Below are 22,595 nucleotides of genomic sequence, written 5' to 3'. Positions count from 1 at the left end.
TTTCTTTCCCTACTACCCCAGGCAGGAAGCACAGGGAGAGTGAGAGCCATTTCATTCCACTGGCTTCCTCACCCCTGCCAGTACTGAACTATAATGGTGTTGCATTGTGAGGCCATTCTCAACTAATCAGAAGTCTTGGAGATTAAAAATAAACAAGCAAGGGCCAGAACACATGGGGCTTGGGCCTGGCCTCCCTTTCCTCCACAGTGGTTGCTACAAGTATCCTGAATGTCAGCTGAGCCACTTCATGTAGAGTTTGAAAGTGGGGACCTGAGGCCACACATTCAACTTGAAGTCTTCCTCTCTACGAAGCCATGGATTTTTGTTTGTCCACCTTCCCCAGGTAACTCCATTCTGGAAGCATAGAGAGCGAGTAATTGATGTGGCAAATGGTCCCTATATGCACAGAGGAGAGCTGGCGGCAAATTTAGATGGTTCTGGAACATGTGAGGATCAATTAGTCAAGGTGGTAAAGCCCTAAGAGGGAAGCAGAGTCAGTGGTGATCTCAGCAGAGTGGATCGCTCTCAGTGGTCGTGACTGGATTCATGCCAGTGGGCTATGAGGAAGAATAAATTCACAGCATGGTCACCATTGCTTGGGGTTGTGGACCAAGCATAAACTTCAAATAAACTTGGTAGAACAAAGCTACCCCAAGGACAGTGATCTAGATGGGCGTGCTTTGGTCAAGAAAAGGCAAAAATTGTTGACAATGGGTCTGCAGAGGCTTCAGAGGCTCTCATGTCCCAGCTCAGCATCTTTACTTGGTAACAGGCTCTCCCTCCACCCCACCCCCAAGGCTCCCCAAAATCATCAGAGACAAAGCAGTCAATACATTAATGCGATCATATTTATTACAGTTTCCAGACTCCTCCACGACACATATCCAAAGCAGAACACTGCAAACAGACACCACTAGCAGCGATCCTCCCCGAATGGGAAGGCTTTGGGCGGACTTAACAATCAGGAGTAATTTCAAGACAAGATTACAAGTCATGTTTTTTCTCTTAGCAGCTGGTACATGAATAGTGAAACTATAAAGACACAGTCATCCAAGTTTAGCCTTGGCCACAACTCAGCAACAAGTCACAGTGCAGAGAGGTTTCCCCATAACTGCCAAGCAAAATGTTGATGTCAGTATGAAACCAGAAAGTACTTTCCAAGACATGGCTCACTCTCTGCTTTACTATAGGACAACAGGAAAAGAACTGGACGGCTGCCCTGCAAGCTAAATCACAAAAACAAAAAACAAAAAAACAGCCAGATAATCACAGATTAAATAATTCCCCTTTAAACTGTTTAGACATTTTTTCTCCACAGCTCTAGAAAGTATCAGATATAACATCAGACATTTGCTCCAAAGGACTACAAAATCAAAGCAATTGCACCGTACTGGGAAGAGCTTTTAGAGCTTTCCTGAGGGACAGCTCCTACATGTTCAGAGAGAGGGTGTTTTTAAACCTTATTAAACTACTTTTTATTCTAAATAAATAAAAGATCAACAGAAAGTCTCAGGTGTGCTGCCTTTTCCCCCAGATCTCCAAGCCATCCAAACGCCTGTCTTAGAGGGGTGCAGAGAACTTACAAATACATGAAAAATACCTTAAGTACAGGAGGCCCAGGACCCTGATAGATGTCCCAAAGGCTCACCTGAAATCCATCAATTCTATTGTTGGGAAGTGATGGCAGCCACCCGTGCTTGGCATGTCAGCCAAAGAAGAATTTCTTGCTTTATGATCACTAAGGAAAGCCTTTTGGAAGTTATTGCTTAGAAAAACAGAGGCTGATGAAGAGAAGTTAGTGAAAAGGGGTCAACTACCATCTATCTGGCATGGGAAAAGAAAAATTAAAATGGTTGCAAAACCATTCTTTCTATGCCACGGTAGTCTTACGCAAGCCTTCACTGCCCCACGGCAACTGCTTTCACTCATTTTCAACGCATCAAAGACTGGGAGGCTTTGGGGCAGCACCAGCGACAGCTAGCTGTCTTTGAATTTTTAATTTTTTCCTAAAGATAAAATTTAAAGAACAATTTACAGAACCAATTCTATTCTGGGATTTTGCCCAGGTCAGCTGCTACAGGAATAGTACAAATAGAAATACAAACATCCATTCTTCACCAAGTTAGGTTTCTGCTTATTCTTTCAAAAGGGGTAGAATGGTATACCTGGGTTTCTCTAAGGTTTCTGAGGGTTAAGAGCAGTTCATAGCTCATGACTGGATAATCTCTAAGGAGTTGCTGCACTATCTCCCCATGAGGCTAAAGTCCCTGCTGACCCACTAAGGGTACCCAGCAAGGCTTTCTATGCACCTACACTTCAGTGCTAAAGCTTACTAAGCCTTCTGACTTGACATATCCATACACAGAGAGCAAGGCACTGGCTGGTCAAAGTCACTCACTTTGGGCACTGCTAACTCTGGCTAACATCTCACAAATGGCCTACCTCTGTCATAACAGTGTCCCAGAAAGGAAGCATAAATGCTTCCCAAATACTAGAACCAACAACCTAAAGTGCAAATTCTCCTAATGGTAGAGCAGAATCACATCTATGGGACAAAGAAAGTTCTGGGTGTGAAACCTTACTTTCCATTCTTGATGCCTTGACATCACCTAACAGAGCTGGATACTGCTGAGAAGGCCATAGCAAGTGCACAGATACCTCTATCAACTGTCTTGTGCTCACGTGCCTGACTACAGATTACTTTGAAGAACCAAGGGTGTGTGTTCAAAAAGAACTGTTCCTACTAAGTTTCCCAGGGCCCAAATTCCTGGAGAGCACTGAGGCTTGCCCGTCCCCAGCCCTCAGGTGAGGGTTGGAGCCTGTAGGACTCTAACATTCTGTTACTTTCCTTTTCTTTTTCCTTCTCTATGGAAAGAAGGTTCTGTGTTGATGACATTTTAGCAGCATATACATGATGAGGTCTTATTTTTTTTTCTTGAAAAATCTCAATAATAAAAGGCAATGAATTAAAAAAAATTACTTCTCTAAAAAATAACTATCATCTTTATACAAAACAGCACATTTGCTATATGGTATCATTCCAGAATCACTGACCAAACAAATAAATTGGGTCATTTGGGCACATAAGTCACATAATTTTCAAATCAGAGTCAGAACTGTTAAGATGGGCAGAAAATTCATAAATCAATCTCTATATGGAAATAGAAAGTTATATGAAAATAAATTATATGAAAACAAATCAGATGATTTAATCAGACATTAGAACAGATTATATTCCTTTTGATTCCAAATTTCTACTTTACTGGGAAAATCTAGTACCCATTTCAGCTTCTAGCTGAGGGGCAAGAGGGCAGTAGATAGGATAGCCAAACACTGACAAAGAAGTAGAGCAGGGGTGCCTGATATTCGAAAAAGACAACTATTAACTGGGGAACTGAGATTTCAGACACAGAATTTGGAAGAGAATTTACACTGGCAGATTCCAAAATTCAAGTTTGTAACCTGGAACCTCTTGAATGTTTAGTACATCGGAGCTGCTCCTAAAGAATGTATTTTAACATAAAAACAAATAAAACAGAACATTAAACTCATTCCCCTTGGGGGATGTGTCATTCTTCGATGTGCACACTCCCTTTGGCATCATCACAGAAAGCCCCTTTAAAAGTTGAGGGAATTCTTTCTGACGATGACCAAAACAGGGTGGGGGGAGGTGGGCGTAGGGGGAACAGCAAGGGAATGTTACTCTCCTCTTACTGAGAGTCTTCTGAGAACTTCCATGGGCTATGGAAATCGTTCTTGAAGCTATCACTGCCTCCTGATCACAAAATCAGCTCTGTGAGCACTGTGGCGATCTCCTCCTAGGTAGCACCAGCCTTGCACATAAGACACAGAATTCTTACCAAGTAGGAAATAATTAGGAAACATCACTCATGGCACTTAAACATGTTTCGAGACTTTAAAATACCTTCCTAAAATTCTTTGTCTCAGTGGCCCTGTGAGGTAGGTGTCTGAGGGGAAACTGAGGCACAGAGGATTAAGTTGGCTCTCCTTTCGTTGTAGGACAAGCCAGTGGCCCAGCTGGCAAAAGGACCAGGCGCCCTAGTTCTTTAAACTTCATCCACCCTGCTTCTTGAAAGCTCATCTCACTTACACAATAAATATAGCACAGGAAACTTCTCTTTGCAAACATTTAATCTAGTTAGCTATTTCTTATCCTCACTTTCAATATAAGTTAATTCAAATAAAACCAAACATAAATGAATAAAATGAAAAGTCAATACTACCTAACAGTCTGTGTCAAGAGACAGCCTCTTCTGCACTGGGACTGAAAAAGCATCTCATGTGATTCAAGTAAAGAATTAGAGGATGTGGTGGGGCTCCTGCTAGTCCAGTGAGGCTGGGTCCCCACCGTGTATTGTGGGAACCTCTTAGGCCTGACACAGGGAGGGAAACTACCACCCCATGTCACAGCAAAACCACCCTGAAAGACACGGCCCAGGCCTACCTGTCAGAATGAGGCCTCCTAGCAGCAAGGCGCATGGGCATTACTTAGTCCATGCAGGACTCTTTCAAGCCAAACATGAAGGTCACAGTCTCCTGCCTTAGAGCTCACGGGATAGGTCACACTATGTATGGAGGGTAAATCACAGCTACATGCACTAGCACCATGCCACAGAAGGTAGAGAGAAGGACAAGAAACCACCACATGGGTATCTTAGAGTCCCATCTGGTATGCTGTTGGTAGAAGCGCCTCATGTAAGGGTCCCCACATTCCTGTCCGTAACAGGGAGGGGGTAAAAACAGCATTTGTTGCTGCTGGAGTAGACCACCTATCCAAATTTCACCCTTACACAACTGGTTGCCTTTTAAGATCTTATAGTCATTCAAAGACAGTAAATGGCATTTCTCCATCAAGAGACAATGGTGTCAACCACCATTCAGAGTCAGTTACGAGGTGGGGTGCAGGGCTCCAGAGCAATTCATGCTGCTTCTCCTAGAATAAGAGCCATGTGAATCAGGGCCCTGCTTTTACAAATGAGGCCATTATTTTTTGAGGTGGTTTACACCTCCATGCTAGAGTGTCTATGGTGCGAATTCAATTCATACCATGACACTACTTGAAGTGCAACAGCTTACATCTGGTCTGAGTGCCTCGAGCACTCATGGCACCAGACCAGATGCAGGTCTCTGTAGAGCTTTTGCCTTGACATTAAAGCAAACACCTACCCACCCTCCCAAGACCCGTCTCCCCTGATTCAGGGAACCCATCTCCAGAGGGCCTGAGCCTGGCTCTGTCCTCTGTACATGCAGGACCAGAGGGAATCATTCCAACTCAGTTTCACTGGGAGACTAGGGTACAGCAGAGCAGCAATTCATGCACTTTATTTCTAAAAACCAGAGCTCAAATGAGACTGAGCTGGTCACTGTGCAAGATGAACTAGCAGGACATTCTCGCCTCGAATGAAAATCTGATTTATGTGTCGAGTGAATACCTGCTGGTAATCCACTTTGGGCTTTCGCTTTTTCTTACGGGATTGGCCCCTGGAGAGGGTGGTAGCCCTGGAAAAAGTGCCTCCCGCACTCGACCCTTCTGTCCGTGTCGTCCTCCCCGACAGCTCTGACCTAGACTCCTCCCTCGCAGAGGCCTGCAGGGAAGATGGGACAGAGCGGGAGCGCTTGCGGGACTCCCGGTCGGTGTCTCCTCTTCCCCACACTGAAGCCACCTTCCAAGTAGATGTCTGCGAGTATCTGGACAGCGTGGAGTCTTCAACCGCAGACTTAGAATCTGCTTCCTTCTTAGAGGAGTCTTGAAGCTTTAATCGATCAAAGAGCTATAAGGACAGGAAAGACAAATCGTTTTCTCATTAGCCTTTGACATTCCCCCTTTCAAAGGAGTCAATGGACTCCTTTTACTGTGTTTTTTTTTTTTTTTATTTTTAAAGATTTATTTATTTTTACACAAGAGCTGGAGTATAGGCCAGAGGCGCGGGAGGGTGAGAGGATTCACCAGAGACAGAGTGGGGAACAAAACAGGCAGACTGACAAAATATACTGCTGAGGGGAGCAGCAGGCGAGACAGGAGAGGTTTGCCACGCCATGTGGGAATCTCCCTGGCCGGCCGGGAATCAAATCCACGCTGCAGAGGCTGCGGACTGCGGAGAGCTTCACAGTGCTGTACTCAACCCGCTGTGCCACTGAGGAGGCCCTACTGTGGTTTTAAAAGAGCTAGTAATGAGTCTTCTATTTCTAGGCATAAATAAGAAGCAGCAACAAATATGTCAAAAGAAAAAGCACCTGCTAAAATAGAATATCTGTTATGTCTTGTAAGAGATAATTTGTTGCTCAAATACTATGCGGGTGAGAAGTACAGACTCATTTGAGATTAGCTGGAGGCAGGAGAAGAGATTAATGAAAAGCTTGGTCCAGGCACCCCTGGATGACTGTCATGGGGCTCTCCCGAGAGCAAGTCCCATCCCCTAGTCTCAGTGACCTCACTTCCCAAGCTGAAAGCAAGCCCACCCAAGGAGTCAGGGGTAAGCGCCTACCCGTGTGAGTGTCAGTGAAGAATCCCGCTCATATGCTTTACCCAGAACCGGCTTTCGGTAGGTCTCATCCACATCAGTAAGTGCCTGGAGAAACAGCCCAAAGGTTGGGGGAGAGGCAGAATTAAAAGCATGTTTACAACCTTTAGGAAAACTTTTAAAGGGCAGAATAACAGCTAAGTGTAGCAGAAATGACATTAACCATCAACTCGGTTCTTGAGCAGAAAAAAAAATGGCAACGGGTGACGTGCTCTGCGTGGAACTTCCGGGGTCACCAGTGAGACAGCTTGCTTCTATGGTAAGGGTCCTCACAAATGTATGGCAGAGGTCCTTACATTTCAGTAACAGGAACATCCAAGAGGCTTATTAAAATATAAATTCAAGGCTATATGCTCCTAGAGATTCTGACTCAGTGGTCTGGGAGGAAGTCCACGAAGCTCCTCTTTTAATTAGAAACCCTGAGTGCCAGTGATGCAGGGCAGCCTTAGCGTCCTGCTGAGAGGCACTGCCCCACCCCTGCACTCCCTTGTTTATATGTCTTCCAACAGCTAATGTCTTTTAATGGAGATGGCCCAGGGTAATACACAGATTCACTGGTGGATTGTCACTGAGAGGACAATCTCATAGAACAGCTGTTAGGATCCATGAATGCCTGGAAGAAATTACTTTTTAAAGTGTAAATCACCCTGCAAATATAAGCTGCCAGTATTATTACCACCACTGTCACCAAATATAGTCTTAATCCTCTCCCTTTAAAGGTGAAAGAAAATATAATAAAATATTTTTCCCTACATTTTAGAAATGAAAGAATTGAGGCTCAGACAAGCCACCTCACCTGGAGTCACACAGCTAGCAAGAGGAAGTGAGGACTCTGACTGCACATGGGTGAACTGCTCACGGAGTCAGAAGACCTGAGGCGAAGGGCTGGCACTCACACTTACTAACATTTCTATTAGGGACTAATCTTCCTGTACCTCTGATCTCAATTTCTCCATTACGACATGAAACAGTAGCAGACTTTCACCTCATTCATTGAGATAACATAGATAAAATCCTTAGTAGAGTACCTAATATACACAAGTGTTTAATAAATATTAGAGACCATAATTATTACCCAGGAGAATGCATGAATGGAGATAAAGCACAGGAAAAAATGGTAGAGATGGAAGACCATGAGGAAAAGAAACAGCAGAAATCCCTGGAGGTCCCTGCTGTGACTGCCTCACACCAGAGCTGTGCTATCTCCAGCCCCTCTCTCCCGAGAACACCTAGTAGCAGCCTCTGCAAGGCTGGGCTTGGTGGACTCACACATGAGGACCACCAGGCAGAGCAGTTGTTTATAAAATGTTTTTCCCTCTCTCATCTATTTTTACCAAACACTGTACAGTGATAGCTCTTTTCTGAAATTTCTATACTTAGCACCATGCCCAGCCAAAGTGACAAGTCAATAAATATTTCTCCCAGGTACTGAGATACAATTGACATATATGACTGTGAAGTTTAAGGTGCATAGCAAGCGATTTGATATATTGTACAATGATTATGTGGTAAGGTTTAATTAATATCCAAACAGACAATAAAAATAGTATTTTTAAAAGAATGAAAGAATGGCTGGTAGGAAGTCAGGTCAAATAATTACCCCTTTTGGCTGGGTTTTCAGCCTTGGCACGAATGACAATCTAGACCGAATCACTTTTTGTGGTCAGGTGCTGCCTTGTGCAATGCAGCTGTACATCCCGCCCCACAGTTGCCACAATCAAAACTGTCCCCAAGCATTGCCACAGGCCCTTGGCAGGGAGTGAAGGGTAAAATCACCACCTTAAACACCAGTGTCTTATGGAAAGGGAAGCAACCGAAAAATCATTTTTGTTGTTGGTCAAAAGAGTGCAAATATTACAGTTCTTCTGGGAAGATATTCTGTAGGTTTATTTAGGTTCTTTAAACATATGACAGATTAACACCACAAGTTTCTCCAGTCCCCTGAGAGAGATTAATTACCATGTTCCAGAACTTGTCGAAGGCCACAAGGAAGCCTGTGCAGACGCCACGCAGCCCCTTGAAAGTGCGGATGTGGACATTCACCTTCACCCCCTCTCGGATACAGCGGTGGAGCTCACCTAGAGGGCTGCCTTCATGCACTGAAACCAGAGAAGAACAGCCAGCACTGCATGAGCATCTGCTCACACCCTCAGAATGAACCACCAGTACCACCCACAGCCCCAGTAACCCCAGACAGCCTCATTGTGGGTGCAGGAAAACCCAGGACACCATGGCCAGTACAGTCCAGACAAGGACAAGCCAGATGGGAGTCCCTCAGGATGTGGCTATCATTCCAGGGTTTCACTACCTGTACATCCTATATTCTGTGATGTCATTGATCTAACGTGTAACATCATAAAAAAAAAAAAAAAAAACAAACACCACCACATTAAATGAATCCATCAGCAGCTAGATTCATCACAGTTCTATACCTAAGCCAACCTTTCTCAGGATCATTCTCCTGAATCACATAACTAGTTTGAGTCTTTCAAAGAACCAAAAACCTTGTTCATACACTGACAAGAAATGAAGCATGTAACATAGCTGCTCTAAATACACGCGCTTCTCCAAGAAAGGCCCCAGGTGGAGCGACTCCAGGCACGAGTTCTCTGAGCTCACTAGTGTCTCGTTGTACACAGTCATCACACTGGGAGCAAAGACCCGCTTGTCTGCCAAACTGGGACAGTGCAACAGGGCCCCCGAAGTTCAGGTTCCCCTGAGATTCCTGATATCATAAAGAGACTGCCAAGTGACAACTCATGGGAAGAAGGCTGGCACCATACATTTCAGTTTTTACTGTGATGAAGTCCTTCAGAGTTTGGGGGCAGGGATAAATCTTATTTTTACTATGTCATGTTAATTTAGCCTTCAGATATTAAACTTCCCAAAAGACACGCACACACACACACACACACACACACACACACACACACACACAGAGACTCCACACGCATACACAGAAATCAGGTTTGCAAAGCAAAATTCTTTGGAGATCACTGCCATTGATAGTGAACAAACAAAAATCTTTGTTTTGTTTCTAGTGGCATGAAAGAAGAGTCCCACACTTCAGCCTGAATAACTAACTAGGTCACTCTTGACCGTATGCCTCACTCATGGGCTGGCTTACATATCATGGCAAGAAAAATTAATATAAGAAAACACTCTGAAAAGTATGTGACTAGCAGAGGAGAAGTAGGAGCTCACGTCAGAATTAACGTTCACCAAGAAGGCACAGGTGGAGGCAGATATAGTGGCCCTGGGGAAAAGCAGAGGACCTTCTGTCCCATCCTTCCCTCCAGGATCATCTTTAAATTCTTGGAATCTCTGGCATGTAGGGTGGTATTGATGCACATGTGGAGATGTGTTATAGACTTTGTTAGACCCAGCACTGTAAACAACTTTAGGCCATTATAACCACCATGTGAGCTTATGTGTAACTGTTTCTCTAAAGTCTGAGTTTCCTCATTCATTAAAAGAGGTTAAAAGCAGTGAATCTCTAGATTCATTTCAGGAATAAGTCTCTATACTTTAATTCTTGGGAACCAATCACAACACCAGTAGATTGTTCCCTTTGCCCATACAGATCACTACCCCAGCACACATGCTTCCACCAAGAATGGAAAGACCACTTTTTTTCTAATGTGGAAAAAAACAGGTGTACTATTCTTCTCCACACCCTCAAGTCAGAGAAAGGACAAGCAGGTACTTCAACAATTAAAGGCAGTCAGGTATTTCAACCCTTGCACTGGTATATTGCTCTTGATTTTTTTTCTTCGAAAGATTTAACAAGATGTAATTCCAGGGAGCATTTTTCTCCTTGAATGATCAAAACACCACACCAGCACCAACTATCAGAGAAAACTGCTATGGCACAATGAGCTCCCATTTCCAAACCAGAATGCCCATTCTGAATCTTTCTGGCCTACTCCAAAGGAGACGATTCAGACTTCTAAAACTTAAAAGCAACACAAAATACATATGCCTTACCTTTAAAGAAAATTATTCTTCTAAATCCCCTTCTCCTTTGCCTCTGCTCTTGGGCCATACCTTTCCAAATCCAGGCCCTTTAACGCCTCTTCTTTCTCCTTGCTCCTAGCTGTCACTAAATCCAGGCAACAGATTCTCAATAACTAAGACCTGCCTTTCCCACAACCAACAACAGAGTCCAGAGCTTTCTCAGATGACTGGCTTACTGCAACACTGCACTAGGTCCTCTCACTCACACCAACAGCACCATCATCACCACTGTTACCATCATTATCCGCAGTTACTGAGCCCTCTGTATAAGCTAGGCTAGGACCTGTGGTTAAGTTTAACTTCATACGTTATTTTATTTAATCTTCACAACTCTAACACATGGGTACAATTATTTAACCTCATGTTATAGATAAGGAACTGAGGCTCAGAACAATTTAAGGAATTTGGTCAACATTACTTTCCTAGTAAACAGATGAGCCAACTCAATACACGCAGATTACATTCATCATGACCCAGGGCTTTTCATTTTGACAGTCTAAAATTAATAACACTACAACAGCCTAAAACACCAGTGATATTGAATAGCCATCAGGAATTGCCCTGTGTACCCTATAGGAAGCATTACTATGGTAAATGTTTTCATGTGTTACCTACTTTAACCCTGCCCACTAACAGCCAGATATTACTGCTGTCTTCATTTTACAGATGAGGAAACTGAGGCTCCAAAGAGCTTATGTAACCTGTCTAAAACAAACCAGCTAGAAAGTGGAGGAGCCTATGTTGAAAACTCAGTGGTCAACCCCCAAAGCCTGTCCTCTACTCTAGCTCCCCAAATATATTTCACTATCAGCCTCTAAAACACTAGACCTAAAAGCGCTATTGCTTAGGAATCTACACCGTGACTCCCACTGTCTATCATAACAAAGTCAAAGAGACACCTGTTTGATGTTCAAAGCATTTTAGACCCATTTTAAACTCTAGACCCAAATTCAGTTCTCACTGCTGTGGATGCAAATGCCCTGCCTCACATTTGTGGACACAAATGCCCTGCAATACTCTCCAACCACCGAAACAAGCATGGGAACAACAGAATGCTCTCACCTCTTCTCTTTCCTGAGACTAGTATAATACGACAAACCAGAAGTCAGTCTCAGCTGCAAATTAACTAGTTATGTGACCCTGGGTCAATAGTTAAGCTCCATGAGCCTTGGGGTTCCTCATCTGTGAAGTCATATCTCAGGGTATAATGCGATCTAGTGCATGTAAAGGGTCCAGCACATATATGCTCAGTAACAGCGGCTACTATCAGCAACAATAAAATTATCATCTCACTAACAAAGGGGCAGGAAAAGACTTCTGGGGATTATAGAAAAATGTTCTGTATCTTCAAGGTGATGCACAGTTTCTTACATAAGTCAAAACTTACTTTAAAAGGGTGAATTTTGCTACAAATAAATCTCACCTCAATTACCTGATTTTTAATTAGTTATCATCAACCTTGCCCTTCCCAAACTTCAAGACCCAAAATTTATCTTTTGCAGGAATTCCTTGCTGAATAAATCTAATCCTCACTCAGGCTGCTGTAGATTTTTTTTGCTATCCGAAGGTCATCAACTCTTTGATGTTTACCCATATCTTCCCTGTGTTGTGATTAAAAATTTCAATGCCTAGTACACAGTCTTTCAGACCTTGATTTCAGTATGGGAAAGCGGGCCTTCACTCTGGCATAGCAATACAGCAAAGCAATGCAGCTCTAAGCTAAAAACACCCATCATACAGAAATATTTCTTTTCCTTGACAATCTTAGTAGCAAAGCAATTATGGAAAATGTTGCAATTATGGAAAGTGTTTCAAAAGAGAAATGTTAGAAATGTTACAATCAGAAACTTGGAGCATTTCAACCATCTAATAGCAAAAAGTACCAGAAAAATAAAGCCCCCCAAACTGCTCTCACTTTAGAACAGACATATTCTATCCTTGTGTTACTGCTGGGCCAGCACACTGGGGAAAACCCTAGCTTAAGGCAGGGATGCTCTGACTTGCTAATCACCCCACAGAGGCATCCCTGACAGCACACAGCTTTTCAGGTTTCTCTCTTAATAAATACATTTCTAGGAATGAAAGAAAATATTCATTGCTTAGTGTAACCCTGCATTCCTGCATTCCAAAGGCAAAGATTTACTAATGTCACATTCTAGCTATCAGGATACAGATGCTCTGAATGGCTAAGTAGGTCATTGTGTTCACCAGACAGATGTCAGAATTCTTGCCAGATGACAAAAGCTATAACCCTGGGCTGTTTTTATTACATTTGTATAAGACTTAACTCACACATGAGCAACCTCAGCTGCTTACAGCTTTACTCTAAGCATCTATTAGGGGCTCCAAGAAATTCCCTTGGGCCACTTACACTTCCAGCACTTAAAATAACCTGCGCATATGGTAACAGCAACCCAGACAGACATCTCCGGCACCCGGTCCAGCAGAGTGGCTGTAAAGCAGTGTTTGTGTTTTAGTGGCATTTTGTGCTGGTTGCATTCCCTGTGAACACATGTCTATCAGGGCCCTGCAGCCTTTCTGCTTACAGCCAGGAAGAGAAGGAGCTGTCAGTGTGCCCGGGTTATGAGATTAAGTCCCCTGTGCCATCTGATCTGCTCTCCCCACCCTCCATCCTCTGAAACCCCCCTGGCCTTCCTCTGTAAGCTGGGGGCGCCCTCTGTCCGAGACAGTTCTTCACCTGTGCAGGCCCTCTCCCTGGGGTCCTTTTTCCAGAAGCACCTCCCTCCAAGGGCCTCCTCCCCTCTCCTGTAGCCCCTCTCTGCAGGCTTCTCTCCAGCTCTGCAGCTACTTCCACACACCCCATTTCTGCTCGCGGCTGCTTATTAGCTCAGCGGCCGGACCACTGCCCTCTCCTACGGCACAGGGAGACCCTTTCATTGCCCCAGACGACCCTCTCCACACACCCCCGGAGCCAGCGGGCTCAAGGAGAGCCCCCCGCCCCCCCACCCCCCGAGGCCGCAGACCATCTCCGCAGCCTTCACCCCGGCTCCCCCGACTCCGCGCGGCCCGGGCAGCCCCGCCCCCCACCGGCCCCAACCCCCCGCCCCCCGCGGCCCCCGGACTCACGGGGCATCCGTGTGAGCACGTTGCGCGGCGCCTTTCTGCTCCGACCCGGGCCTGGGCGGCGCGCCCCGGCCGCCCCGTCCGCTTCCTCCTTGACCACCATGAGGCGGCGGAGGCGCTGGATGCGCTCCGGGTCCGAGGCGGGCGCGTCCGGGCGGCGGCGCGAGCGGCCCGAGGGGCCGGCAGCGGCTGTGGGACCCCGGGAGGCCGCGCCCGCGCCCCGCGCTCGTCCGCGCGCGCCGCCCCGGACCCCGGTCCTGAGGAAGCCCTCGTACTCGGCCAGGTTGTTGAAGCAGGGCGCGTTGGGGTAGGGGATGGGCGGCAGGCGCGGCGCGTACAGGGCCAGCAGCGGGTCGAAGCTGTCAGAGCTGACGTCCAGCCGCGGGCTGGGCGGGCGCGCGGGGCTCCCGGCGCCGGCCGGCCTCGCCCCCCTCTCCCGCTCCTCCATGTTTGAAAGGCCCGCAGCCGAGGCCGATGGGAAGGAGGAGCCGAGCCGCCACGGGGCGCGCTGCGCCGGCGCCGCCTCTGGGGGGCAGCACCTAGCCGCGCGGGGCCCCCCAGCGGGCGTGGCGCCGCCCCGCCCCGGGACCGCGGCCTCGGGGGCTCAGCTCGGCCAGGGGTGCCTCGCGAGCCCCTGGGGTGTTCCTGCTCCAGACGCCGGGCTCGGAGCCCGGACCCTCCTGGAGTGAGCGCCCCAAGCGTTTCTCTGCGCCCAGGAACTCACCTCCTCCCAGCTTGGCCAGGCGGGAGGGCGTGAATGACCCAATTGACTCCTATTCTCGGTACCCCGCGGGGTACCCTACCCGGCTCGATTTAGATCTTGACATTTTCATCTGAAATAGCACCTGAGAATGAAGAGATGTGGCACAAAGAACGCTTGATGGGTGCTCTATGAACGTGAGCTAATTCAGTTAAGTGTGCAGTGAAACTAGGACAGAAGCATAGGTCCATACCCTTAGCGAAAAGAAATCTACACTAACCCCAGAGACCTTAGCATTAAAGGAAGCTCATTATCACTAATTTTTAAAGCATGGCTAAGGAAGAGAGATGAGGACCAAAATCTCAGGGGCAGAGGATTTACAAGACCTCCTTGAACCACTTGTTACTTTTATAGCCACTGGTCAACAAAAGGTTTGTGTTTTTGATATTAAAATGATAGTTTACTCAAGGGGGAGGGAAAGGGGTCAAAATAGGAGAGGGAAGAGCACAGTGACTATGGTGGTGGGAGAACTACCAGGTCCACACCTGGGGGGAGAAACCAATTACTGTACAAAGATGAACAATATAAGAAAATGTTAAAATTGATCGTTTACTGTACACACAAGGTACAGATGTGACTGTTATCCAGGTGAGGCCAAGATGCTTCCAGTTACCTACAGACTTAACTTCCACCACTCTCCCATGTTAGCAACTAATTTTAAAACTGCATTGGCCAATTTTGTATTTTAAAGCTTCTTTACCATTTGAGAATGCTATTCAGTGCCTCACAGAACAAGAAGACAAAATACAACTGTGAACTATACACTGGAACAAAGACATGCAACAAAGAACACAGACCACCAAACACTGGTGACTGATGGCACCACAGGTATTGCCCAGGTATTAAATCCACCATATTCCTTTGCTCAAATCCCAACAAAAACCTCAAAGCTCCAGCCCCCTGTCAACTCAAGGAGTAAGTGCTTATCCCAATGTTATGACAAAATCAAGTGGCAGCCTTCATAGTACTATATAGTATCCCCAGAAATCACATGGTTTTGTCTTGAAAATTTGTATATTAATGCCCACTTACCTGTATTTATTTTAATAGGCTATCAATATACTTACCATTCATTTGCCATCAAGAATTACATCTACTCACTGACTCACTTGACCCATCACAGTAAAATGAGGGCCTTGCTGCAGTATATCCATGACCAAAGAAGCCTTGGGGGTTGAAAATGAACCCCAATTCAGGGAACATGAAATCAGCACTTTAAATAAGCAATCCACTTACAATGCTGCACCCTGAAGGCTATGAGCAACTGCTGTCTATCCTGGCTTATTATGCAAATACACAAACACACAAGTTGGCTTCACAGACTGCATTTCAGCGACAAAAATCAATGAAAAATTAGACCAAAGGAGCTGAAACCTGTTTTTTCCCCCCTCAAAGAGATTTGTATCAATTACTAACCATGAGTTCCCTATTCCAGTGGATTGAGAACAGGAAGGGGAAAAAGCCTGGACAGATGGGGTGTCAATTAGTGAGGAATGAGACCAGCCGTCACCCTTTCAAAAATACATTTTCTTCTTGGCTATGAATTCTGTAACGCAAGGCTAGGCACTAGGGAGTAGGCGGCCTCTTCATTAATCCTTAATAGAGCCAAATTATCTTTTTCCTCTAAAATATGAAACGAGGATGAGGCAATGTGAGTTCCCCCCACCCTCACCCCTGGGCCAGCAGCTCAGCAGCCCAGACCACCCCACCAGGCTATGGAGAGGGGAGGGGGGGCTAAGAACTTGGTATTAGTAAGTGGTTTAGTATTAGTAATAGCCCCCTTGGGCCACCTCCGACCCAAGGAGTACTGCCCCCTCTGCTCTACAATTCACATGCCATTATTCTGATTCTACATGCACAGTCTCCCTGAGAATCTTTTTTTTAGGAAGTTCAACGGGAAGGTAGCCTTTAAAACTGAAGTCCCTAGAGGACGTGGAGTAATGTTTCTTCCTCCTCATCCATTCATTTCTGACATGCTTTCTTTCTCTTCTATATGCATGGAGTTCTCTTCCTTCTTAGAAAAAGGTCAGTGGCCTTCGAGACAGGGTCTCTGGCAGGAGGGTGCTACTGCTGCTGCTAACACTGCAGAAATGGATGTGCACACAAGGACGGCCAAACCTCCACTCATCTGTTCAGTCAACTCTGCCATCGTGGAGACTGGCAGAAGCCTGGGTGTTCCCTGAAACTCCTGAATTCACAGGCATCAACCCGTACCAATCTCCAGGTCTGCCAAGATGAAAGCAAGTTGATGGTCAGGCAAGGTAAGGTTTTCAAGGTCACTGGATTCTCTAGTTAAGTGAGGGAGGGGGCTAAAGGGAGAGGCAGTAAAACTTAGGCTCATCTTCTATCCCAGGTGAAGAGCTTGACAGTTTTTTTGTGAGACTTATGCCACGATCTAAAAATGATTCATTCTGCAAGGCATGTAACAGTTCGTGCTTTATAAAAATAGTACCAAGATTTTCTAAAAATGCACTTCTGCTGAAGGACCCATGTTCCAACACAGCAAGGAAGGTGTCTACTCAAAGCAAATGAGACACACCACCCCGCGCCGCCCTTCCTTCCCTGGTTCCCTCCCAGCACACTGCTCTGGGTGGCGGAGAGTCCAGGGCCACCTAATGCCAGGAGACTTGGGCCTCAAATGGTTAATCACACCAGGACTGAAAAGCCAAGGGTCAGCTGTCTTCATCTAGAATCTCTGGATGTTCCTTCCAGAAAGCATCCCCAATGATGTCACAGTGCAAGGGCACTGGCTTAGTCCGAGTCCGGGTCACTGCCATCTTTTTTCCTTCCATTTCTGCTGGCAGTTTAATTTCTTTTGTCATGACTTCATCCACCTATGGGTAAAATGATGATACAGTTAATTTATGAGCGGCTTTGGGAGAGGAGCAGATGTGGGGGAAATTCACTCTTTTACTTGACATATTTTTGCCTCCCTGGTGTGTCTGTGTGTATGTGTGTGTGCGCGCGTGCACGTGTGTAAATCTCAACATGCGTGAATCTCTGTACAATTAAAAGTACTTTAAAAAAGGTTATGCTACTGCCTCTATTTTAAGTTCATGGGATGGAGGAACATTCAAAGGTTCTATGAATACAAAACGTCTCTTATCTAGGGAGTGCTTATGACATAGAAAAATAAGTTTACTAATTCTAACATTCTGTGATTCTTATTATAGTAGGAGATTCCAGATCACAAAGGTCATGACAGAAATAGAAAAAAGGAGCATACAAAATAACCTATAGCATCTCGTTTGGCAAGGAGCTAATTTGTGTTAACAAATGCAGTCACATGGGCATGCAGGCCCAGCAAGACACAGCCCCTCTTCTGCACACACAGCATTACCTTCTGCCATATCAGTACAGTCCCTTTCCTGTACATCATCGGCTCATTATTGTAGTTGATGTTGAATTCAGAAAACAAAATCTCATTCTTGTCTGCTGCAAGAGTTCCCTGGGGAAATCAAAACAGATGTCAGCAGCTAAGTATGTCTTCTCTCTCCCCTAACCCTCCCTATCCAGACTACCCTCTGCTCAAACTTCCACCCAACAAAATAAAGAAGCAGAAGGGTTTTATCTTACAGACACAAATGAATCCGCACTTTAAGAGCAATTCAAATCTTTATGAATCTGCACTAATAAAATTCTGTAGCAAGCAACTGGTTTCAGAAGTCACAAGTGTGATGGGGTGAGAGCAACTAATAGTGATCGAGTCCCTATTCCCTACTAGATACTTTAGTACGCTTTCTTATGACACTCTCAAGATCACCTCTACTTTATAGATATGAACTAGGAAGCTTGGAGTCTATCAACTGCCCAAGGCTGAAGTTCATTCTTATCTTTCCAGAAATACCAAAACCTAAACTCAGCTCTTGCCAACTCTGGACAGATCTAGCTGTCTTCTTATTATGGTTCTAAGTCCATTGTCATTCTGACAGTAACAGCAACCACTTGCAGAGTCACGATAACCTACCAAGTGCTGTACTAGCTGTTACACGCATCATCTTATTTCAGCATTAGTCATCCCACGAGCAGCTCTGTGATTATATAACCTAAGTACTTACTACATGCTCTGTACTACCCTAAGTAGTACAGAGTTTCACACCTATCATGCCACTTAATTCTCGCCATATACTGGGTAGGAACTAGTCTTTTCCCACTTTACCTATAAGGAACTAGGGCAGAGAGGATTAGTTAGGCAGAAGCACCGTGTGAATCGTTATTGACCACTAGAGCCCAGATTCAACCATGCGCAGGGGTGAGAAACCTGAGAAACTTATTGGCACCCAGCAGGAAATGGCCCGGAAAGAGCTAGGTGGGACTGACAAAGAGCCTGTGCCCCGTCTGCAGAGGGCAGAAGTAAGGCAGCTACATCTCGATACGACCATGTGCAAATGCAGAGGCAGAGAGGACACCGAGGCTGAGGTTAAGTACTAACACATCCGGGGTCCTAGAACAAACAAGCAGCAGGGCTGCTAATAGTATGATTTTTATATCCTTTCAAAACAAAGCTGCCAAAAGAGCTTAAAAAGAATGCAAAATATGAAGACAGAGCATGCAGACCACAATCCTGGCGAAGTGTATGTTAGTAAGAGCTCTGTACCTGTAACCGCCCCTGGGCTTGCACTGGGGTTAGTCCAGACTGCTGTACAAGTGCCCAGAACACTGTATTGTAAAGATTATTGATGTGACCTGTGGGAAGAAGAGAGGAGCATGTTTACATAAACTCTTTAGTCCACATTCACCCCAGAATCCTTCAGGGGACCTGCCATAGCCCAGAAACTGGGCACATGGGGGAAGTGGCCAAGCAGAAACAAACTATTTCCTGATGGTTTTATTCTGTTATTTTAGTTATGCTTTACATAAATCTGTTTCCTTGTGCATTAAGCTTGGGGATGCTTTCAAAGTCATTTGCTTTATGTTATTCCCACTATTCCCCCCAATTCTTCTGGCAAATTCAAGATACACCAAATGAATAAAAGTCCCACAAACATTTTATAATAGTCGTGTATGGCTGGGATCACAACTCAAATATTCACTGAGGTCAGCATGAACAAAATGTGGAAACAGAGTAAGGGACCTCAAGGTAATGATAGGCCTGTGTGCATGCATATGTGTGTGCACGCACATGTTTGTTAAAGATAGTGCTCACTGCACAGGCTCTGTCCAATACTAAGGGGAATATAGACCCAATATTTTTGACAGATCTAATTTTTTTTTAAAGATTTATTTATTTATGCATACAAGAACTGGGGTACAGGCCACAGGTGTGGGGTGCGTGTATGAAAGGATTCACCAGAGCCAGAGTGGGGAACAGGCAGGTTGACAGAAATACACTGCCGAGAGAAGCAGCGGGCGAGTCAGGAGAGGTTTGCTGTAGCATGTGAGTCACCTCCCTGGCCCGGGATTGAACTTGTGCTGCAGTGGCTTTGGGTAGCTTCATAGTGCTTCGTCTTAACCCCTGCACCACCAGGGAGGCCCAGATCTCATTTTTTTAAAGCTGGAACTGAGGAGTATTTATAGAATCTTCCAATTTTTGAATTATTTTAAACTAATTTAAATATTCTGAAATACTACATTCCAAAAAAAATACATTCCAAAAAATATCATCTTTGGTGCATAGCAATGGTTTACATCTGTTACTTGGTTTCACTTACAATCGGCTTGGCGCCAGCTGAGGTAGTCCTTTAAGGTCTGGTTGCTAGGATACACGACAACTCTTCCATCAAAGCCTGGGGGATACAGAAGAGGCTGATCCTCAAAGTAATCCCGCCAATAAAACACATAGCTGGAGGCGAACTGGGAGGCCACATGAGTCATGAACTTACTTGCAAATGTAAGGCACATTGGGTGGAGCAAGAAAAGAGAAAATATATGATATTAATTCAATACCATGACAGGGCCTACGGGTGCAACAAAGAGATTACTCTAACTGCCTGGTCAGCCAAGAGATAAGACACCTTTCACCAAGAAAAATTACATAACTCGCCTCTCCTACCACTCCTAGAAGTAATTTACTAATATCTCATTTTCCTCTGTAGACTAATCTCATATTAATTTTCTAGGTTTTTTTTTTTTTGATCTTGGAAGAACCATACCAGTCGTCATCACTTATCGCCTGTGAGTTTCAAAATACTGCCAAATCAAAAATCTGATATGTACTGAGATGCACTTTAATTAAAAGTTTAAACAATACTGCAATGCATGTATAGATCATCACTGGCTAGAGCCAACCTATGAATATCAATGTTATATTCTACAGTCTCTGTTTCTAGTCTTTATGTTCCATGCTAGATCAGTTTAGAAGCTAGGGGGGTGGGCACTGCAGGGGAAAGAGTTGGATAAAGATGCCCAGGTATCAGATGGAAGGAAGCATACTCTAATCAGGAAATTGACATATATCCTGCAATTGCAATTACCACACACACCGAAACTAGATGCTGGTGGGAAATATTCTGAAGGAGTTAGGTCATGGAATTACCTGGCTCTTCTTTTAAACCAATTGCTTTTCCTCTTGAACACAAAGCTGTACTCATCGCTCTGTCCGTAGGCAATGACAATGTCCTCCAGTTCTTCCATTACAGTTTGGGCACATCTGGTCATCAGGTGTAGAGCACGGCTGTCATTAGGTTTGGAAAAGTTGTGCTTCTCAGCAAACCTTCACAGGGGAAAAAGATGACAGAAAAGGCATGGATGGACAACAGGGTGCTGTTAACACGATAGATCAAGAGGTTGTTTACAGAGGAAGATACTGCAGTAGAACGAGTTCAGACGCTCCACCAGCCACACCTAATCCATCTCCTCGGGAACTGTTTTATTTTATTTTTTTGCCCTGCCCAAATGAGAAAAAGGGTTGTATTTGCTAAGCCTTGATTCCCTTTTCTGTAAAATGGGGATCATGTATTTTACTTAGGAAAGTATCCTGAAGATTAGGAAAATATGACAATGATAATAAACCCGGATCCTTGGAAGTGTTCAATAAATGCTACAATAATCATCATTACTAAGTAGAGCTTAAATTAAATTCCCATCTTTTCTTCTCCTCCGCAATGCAGTGCATGTAGCCTGTTACTGATCGTAAAACACGAGAATACAGTAAAGTGCGGCAAAGCCTCTAAAGGCCTCTCGAGTTAGCCCTCAAAGATACTTAACAAAATAACTAGGCTGAAGAGCTATTTAGGCGCCCAGGAAGGACGTTCTCCACCGAGTGCTTGCTGGCAGGTGTCTGGTAATGGGCACCCTAACCTCTCACCAGAGGAGCGCCGAGCTCCATGGAACTACCCCCACCGGCCCTCTTACAAGCACTCTGCAACCAGCACGCAAGGTGATGCCCAATGCCGCGCGCTCATTGGCTGCCGCGTTACCCGGGTAACCGGGACGCAGCGCTCGAACTATCGCGGGTCGGCCCCCCCGGAAGCGCGGGCGCACCCCGCGCCACGAGCTCCCCGCTCACCGATGGAAGTTTCTGCCGTCCAGCCGCACCACCACCCAACAGTGGGCCAAGCAGGTGTCGTCGGCCTCAAAGTCGCGTACGTACTCAAATTTGCTCTTTGCCATGGCCGCCCCCGATTTCAGAAACCGGCGCAAAGTGGCGGAAGCGGCGGCCACGCAATCACGAACCCTCACGTTGCAAACTGTCCACATGCCCCGCGGAAAAAACCAGGAAGCCCCGCCCCGGAAGTTCCTCTTTCGCCGCCCGGCCGCTCTAGCCGCAGTGGAGGTTGGCATCCCTCTCGCCTCTCCCGGTGTTCCGAACGCACTTCCGGTCCCGGAGGGAGTGTCTGTTCCGTCCCGCAGCGCATCAGTCCCAAGGGTTTCAGAAAATTCCCTGCCTGACCCAGGGAGTAGGTTTAGTTATGCATTGCTTATATGCGGAAAATATAATCAAGAAAATTTACTCTAGATATTTCCCTTCACGATCAAAGCATCGTGGATGATCCCTTTCAGTTCCTTTCCTCAGTGTATGTGTGTTTATATGGGGAACACAAGAAATTGGAATCACACTTTTGCATAGTGTATATATATTTTTCCATTCTTAAGTGTTTTGCAATGTCAAATATTCCAAAGCATAATTTTAACAGCTTTTTCATCATATAACAATTGAAGACCCCAGCTTTTGATTTCTTATTGCTGGTAGATAATAGTAACAATAAAACAATCTTTGTGCGATGCTTCGTGATTTATAAAGGTTTTTTGAA

General features: G+C 45.3%; 2 protein-coding genes across 2 annotated transcripts; both read right to left on the bottom strand.

Annotated features, from left to right (window-relative positions):
* Positions 1-5,381: 5,381 nt before the first annotated feature.
* Positions 5,382-14,091, bottom strand: LSM11 (LSM11, U7 small nuclear RNA associated; the record flags this gene model as incomplete). Its single annotated transcript, XM_084243661.1, has 4 exons — positions 5,382-5,792; positions 6,507-6,590; positions 8,502-8,641; positions 13,647-14,091. The coding sequence occupies 4 exons, from the start codon at positions 14,089-14,091 to the stop codon at positions 5,382-5,384; spliced, it is 1,080 nt and encodes a 359-aa protein (XP_084099787.1).
* A 2,984-nt stretch (positions 14,092-17,075) lies between these two features.
* Positions 17,076-22,041, bottom strand: THG1L (tRNA-histidine guanylyltransferase 1 like; the record flags this gene model as incomplete). Its single annotated transcript, XM_084243776.1, has 6 exons — positions 17,076-17,237; positions 17,744-17,851; positions 19,001-19,089; positions 20,055-20,224; positions 20,879-21,055; positions 21,851-22,041. The coding sequence occupies 6 exons, from the start codon at positions 22,039-22,041 to the stop codon at positions 17,076-17,078; spliced, it is 897 nt and encodes a 298-aa protein (XP_084099902.1).
* Between the last annotated feature and the right edge of the window lie 554 nt (positions 22,042-22,595).

The sequence above is a fragment of the Talpa europaea genome (genome assembly GCF_964194135.1).
Source record: "Talpa europaea genome assembly, chromosome: 9".
NCBI classification, from domain to species: domain Eukaryota; kingdom Metazoa; phylum Chordata; class Mammalia; order Eulipotyphla; family Talpidae; genus Talpa; species Talpa europaea.
Note: the sequence above shows the minus strand (reverse complement) of the source record. Positions and strands in the feature narration are given on the sequence as shown.